We start from the raw sequence: 5,723 nt of genomic DNA on the forward strand, positions 1-5,723 counted from the left end.
CACCCCTGGTAATTATACATTTTGTATTTATTCCTAACAAAAAGAGAAAAGCTTCAGTGCTGGTCTCATTATACTCACCCAGTCTCCTGCTGGAAGCTTTTCTCTTTGATGTTTGTTCCTGCGTTTATTTTCCTTTCCTTTATAATAGAAGAGAGAAATGAAAAAAAACTGCTCTGGTGGTTATTTCTCAATTATTTAAGAACTCTCTTCATGTAGAATAGCAAAGACTTTTTTTTTTTTGCTTCACTACACAATGTCCTCAACTGAAAAAGGTCAACTTGGACAATTTGTTTAACAGCGCCACCTGAGGTAAATTCTTCTCGTTTTTTTTTTCTTGTAACCATTCAAACAGTAAGTGTAACTGCTGACCCTGTAGAAGCAATGTCCCTTTTGTTGCAGTGCGGCAACGATCTATGAGATAGAGGGTTTCCAAGTGTCAGCTTTTAGTGATTTCTGCTAAAACCACCTGAAAGTTTTTCAGAAGGAGTTCAGTGCCTTTTTGCTCAGAGCGGATTACTTACAATGAAACTAGAGAGCAACAGCTTTTAGAAAAGTCTCCTTCGAGTTCGCTGCAATGTTCAATGCAGTAAAACCTGTATTAACAAAATGTTTCATCTTGACAGTTTGCTGGTTGAAAAGGTTCTTTTTAAAAACAAGGAGCGGAAAGAAGCTGCAGCACCAGTAGTGCTGCTCTTTATGGTCCACTTTAAGTGAAGTACAAACCCTCGTTTTGAATCTTCAGCATCAGTTTCCTCGACTTTTACAGACACAAACCCCATTTGCAATAAAGCTGTAATGTCGCATAAAACAAATGAAAAGAGAATGCGATATTTTTAACTTTCAAATTTTATTAAAACTAACCATCCATCAAAACTTAGTACAAAAAGTAAAGAAACTTGTGTTTGGTATTTCTTTGTTGTAACAATTCTATTTGACAATAAATCTTGTACTGTTGGAAAGCGTATTCATTTTCCTTTTGCCACATTTGTAATGAACATGCATTTGTGGGATGAGCAGTAGAGCTGTAGGTTCCACACATATTTAGCTGTTATTGATGCTTGTTTTGAACTTCTGGTCACCCCAGGTGCTGCCAGTCAGGTGACCAGTTTATTGCTAAGGAGCATTGTTCCAACTGAGAAACAATCTAGTTATCATACATCTGTTTACTTTTTGTTCTTAGTTTATCTGCTTACTTTTTCTTGTTCAGTGTCAGTGGGATCTGGTATCTCCATCGGTCAATGGGCAACAGGTGGGGTACAAACTGGACAGGTCCCCACACAGACAAACCATGTGAACACACACCTATTAATTTAAAGTCACCCGTTAATCTGAATGTTTTTGGACTGGAATACTTCAAGAAAATCCACACATGCATGGAGCAATCAATGGGATCCCAAAATCATATTTACAGCAAATATTGGCTCTCGGACAAAAAAAACTATTTTAATAGCATAGACACAAACTGAGACAAGTGAATGGTTGGAAATATGATCCCTTTTTCCATTTACATGATAAAGAACAGAAAACAGCAAACCAGATATTCTCTGTTCTTATTGTTAACATGTATCATAAAACTATTCGGCTTGTTTGAAGGAGTATAGTGAATATGTGTGAGAGAGGGCTTCAAATTTAAGAGAATAATTCAACATTTGAGGTTTTTATTGCATAGAAACTGCTATAGGAATAARCCGAAACACTGTAAGCAAAAAGGAAAAAGTCATTTTTATCAATTTTTTATGAACTCATTTGGCCGTGTTTATTTCGAAAGGTGAAAATAGTCTCCTTCTCCTGTTGCAACTCCCACCACCTCCATCCACCTCCTCCCTCTCTCCCCTCCTCTCTAACTCTGTGAACACATCTGTCATCTGTGTCCGGTGAGGAATTCTTTTAACTGGACCTTTCATACATTTTTATATTAAAACATCCTTTAAAGTGGAGGGAGAATTGGATTTATTGTGATTCGAGCTGCGCAGGTGAACAGGATCAGTGGGGTTTTGATGTGGTACGTATGCAAATGAAATTATAATTTTGCTATTTTTTTCTTTAGGTCATAATTAGAAAAGTCTTAAAGTGACAAGAAAACAGGAAAATTTTCTTTTTTTGATGAACAAATAATTCATGTCATTAAACATTGTTTAGTTGGGTTTATTTATATATGCAAAAATCTGGTCCTGTACTTTAGTTTTTGTTTATATCAAATGTAAAAGTCAACAAATTTACACATTTGAAGGTTTTTAGGAAACAACTGTTAGAAAAGTGATGCTAAATATTGTAAATTATAGTTATTGTTGTTTTTAGTCTCCATGAATGAATTGATTTTTAAATTTATCTGCATAAATTATTGAGTTTTTTTCTTGCAGAAATAGTAAATTTGCAGAAAAGTTGTTAAAAAACATACCCTTTCTAACAAACATGATCTTAACATAGAAAACTAAAACCATCTTTCAAAGTGAGTGTTTGGTTTTCTATAAATTGATGTAAAAATAGACTTATTTTAGATGCCCAATGTTTAAATATTTCTATTTTCCTTCATGAAACCAAGGATATTCTCTTTTAATTGTTAGCACTCTTTTTTTAAAGCTTTCAAATCAAATTTTGTTGTGCTGTTGATTATTTATGTGCTGGAATACATGAAATGAGGTTTAGAGTTGCTTTGGAATAATGGTTGAAAGACAGGAGGGAAAAAGCTGAACTCTGATACACTCGGCTCTGAATGCCCGAGGAAACAAATAGAAACCCCTCCTGTTCATTAATTTCCTGACATGTATCCATATCCGCAGCAAACTGGACGCTCACACTCATTTTTAATTATTAATTTGCCTCATTTGTCGTCCTGCTGATGACATCACCAGCTCTTTGTTGCTGTGTTGATACACGATCCAGATAATATCAACGTGGCGACACCGGATACCTTTTTGTTTCGTGATTGGGGGTTTGGAGAATTTGTTGGTGAAATGTTGAATGAATTTAACTTGAAATCGTTTCTTCATACTGTAGTTTTCTTTCAGCGAGCCAAACTATTAGTGGGCATCAAGTGTAAAACAAAATGTTAATAAAAATGTCACCAGCATATTTTCATTATTTAGCCCTCTTTGAGTGTTAAAATTTTACACTTTATTGACCCAGGGCACCTGTTCTCCTATGTTTGTTATGTTCTGTCTTCTTCTGAATGGGTGTTCTGAATTTCATTGTGCTCTGTACAATGACAGTAAAGGTCTGTCTAATCTAATCTTATTAAGCTTACTGTTCTTACATTTTGCTAATTTTTTAATAAATGTTCAACTTAAACATGAAAAAATATATAATACTAAATTCTGAATCTAAATGGGTAAATAAATGTAAAAGTTAAATAAATGTGGCTCCATGTTGAAATTTACATTTAGGTATTTCGAGATGGAACACAGAGTTTGTCGTTGCTGCTCGGCTCTTATGATTTCATCATCCTGAGACAAAAGCTACAGCTAACTCTGCTAACACTCCACAGCTTTCCGACAAGGCCTCAAACAGTTGCGGCTGGTGTCCAAGCAGTGGTTATCAGCAGCTAGCGTTGACAGTTGTTGCAGGATGATGACCCTGGTTAGCTACCGCTAACTGCTGCTGCTGCTTCTAACAAGAGTTAGAGTTAGCATTAGCTGCTTTGGAGCATCAGCAGCATTAGCGGTTGCTATTGTGAAATCCTAACGAACCAAGCACCAAAGGCAAAGGCTGCATTCCATTCTGGAATTCCTAAATTTAAACTTTAACATCTACATTCAGATTAAAGGATTTAATATTTACTTTTAATATTGAAATTGAACGTTTAGTAAAAATTAACTAAATGTAAGAACAATGAGGTAAATAATGAAATGTTAGAGGAAAAATGATAATGCTCAGAAAGTGAACTAAATAATAAAAATGTGTTGGTGACGCTTTTTATACATTTTATTCTACACTTGGYGCCCCATAAACTATTTTGTGATATTTTACAGCAGGATAGAAATTATTTGTCAAACTGGCTGTGTACAGAAATAAAGAAAATGTCATTCTGAAAATGATCCAAAAATACATGAARTGGCAGTCAAGTTTCAAAGAAAAACTTTAAAAGAACCTTCAAAGAGCACAAAGAACTGCTTAAAACTGTCTAATTGGTGAACTAAAGCAGTGGTTCCCAAACTTTTTGTCTTCTGACCCACAAAATATCCATGGCAAAAACCTGTGACCCCAAATATTACTGGTCTGAGTACACAAACTTCGTTAATAACCCTAAAAACACAGGCTTTTTGACGATCTAAACAGTTTATACACAAATATAAATACTTTTTTATACTTATTTTGTGTTTTTGTAACAATTATAGGGAAATATTACATCTGCAATTATTTTATTACCCTTTAAATTGATTTCTGGAGATTATCCAAGGTGCTTCATGACCCATAATTGGGTCCCTAGCCCAGCTTTGGGAACCAAAGTTCAGTGGTTCCCAAACTTTTCAGCTTTTGACCCACAAAATAACAGTAGCAGAGAACTGTGCCATTTTTGGATGATAAACATTTGTAATCAGGTCAACAAAACATGGGCATAGTAACAATATTTTTTATACTACATTTATCCATTTTAAATAYACTAACCTCACTCATTTGTAACAACTAAGGCAAAAATGTAATTAATTCAGAAAATCTTTTCAGGACCCCACCTTGATGTTTCGGGACCCCACTTTGGGTCCCGACCCCAACTTTGGGAAACACTGAACTAAAGGGTTTATGCACCTTATATTATTTTAAGTTACTGTTTGAGAGTGAAAAAATATGAACGATAAGTTATTTTGAGGATGGATCAACTGTGACGGATCATTCCAACAATCTTCTTTCTCTTTGATTCTCTTCATCAGAACAGGGAAGGGAGTCTTCTCAGCCATGAAGCTCGGCAAAATCAAGAGCTCTAAAGACGACCACAAGAGAGGAGGTAAAACATCCCTCATCACTGCCGCTGTTTAAGCCATCAGTGTTTGCTTATAAATTCAGTTCTGAAGAAGATGAGCGAGTTGTTTATTCGTACAATCGATCTTTTTGATCTGTAATAAGTTAATAACAGCCAGTCTGTGTGATGTGAGCAGACGAGCCGGCCGTCCTGGAAATGGAAGATCTGGACAAGAAGGCCATGCGCCTCGCGGGGATGCTGGAACCAGACACCATATCTCTAGCCTCTGTGACAGCTGTCACCACCAACGTTTCCAACAAAAGGTCCGACACAATGAAACACAACAAACACACACAGATCAACACACTGCAGGGTTGTTACGAACAAGGTTGTCTCTGGAATAGCCTAAATATTTCTGAAACTGAAAAAAAAAATGCAGCTTTGGTTTCTACCCTACGGGCCCTGTACCGGGCCCGCAGATGGCATCATTGCGTTGTTGTTTGCTAAAGCAGGTGTAAAACTTATTTTTCCCAAATGTTTTCTAAGTCCGTCACAAAAGATGTCTTTAATGTTTGAAAATGAGTTGCCAAATAATTTTTGGATAAATATATATGATTTTAGAGCTATACAAACATTTGTAAGTTACTTGAACCGTCGCGGACCTTTTCAGTATCAGGAAGTTCTCTGCATCTGTTACTGTGCAAGTTTTGGTGCCATACCCCTCCATTTGGTATCGTTGAAAATTCAGGGATATACAGTGGTTTGCAAAAGTATTCATACCCCTTGAACTTTTCCATATTTTGTCACATTACAACCACAAACATAAATA

At 35.8% G+C, this 5,723-nt stretch overlaps 1 protein-coding gene across 6 annotated transcripts in view; it reads left to right on the plus strand.

Annotated features, from left to right (window-relative positions):
* Positions 1–5,723, plus strand: part of otofa (otoferlin a) — a gene marked incomplete in the record, with an annotated part of 101,651 nt that overhangs the window by 54,853 nt on the left and 41,075 nt on the right. For all 6 annotated transcript variants that reach the window (XM_014009998.1, XM_014010002.1, XM_014010000.1 and 3 more), the window contains 2 exon segments: positions 4,866–4,939; positions 5,091–5,217. In XM_014009998.1, coding sequence (XP_013865452.1) covers positions 4,866–4,939; positions 5,091–5,217 — 201 coding nt within the window.

This window comes from Austrofundulus limnaeus, unplaced genomic scaffold (assembly GCF_001266775.1).
Source record: "Austrofundulus limnaeus strain Quisiro unplaced genomic scaffold, Austrofundulus_limnaeus-1.0 Scaffold64, whole genome shotgun sequence".
NCBI classification, from domain to species: domain Eukaryota; kingdom Metazoa; phylum Chordata; class Actinopteri; order Cyprinodontiformes; family Rivulidae; genus Austrofundulus; species Austrofundulus limnaeus.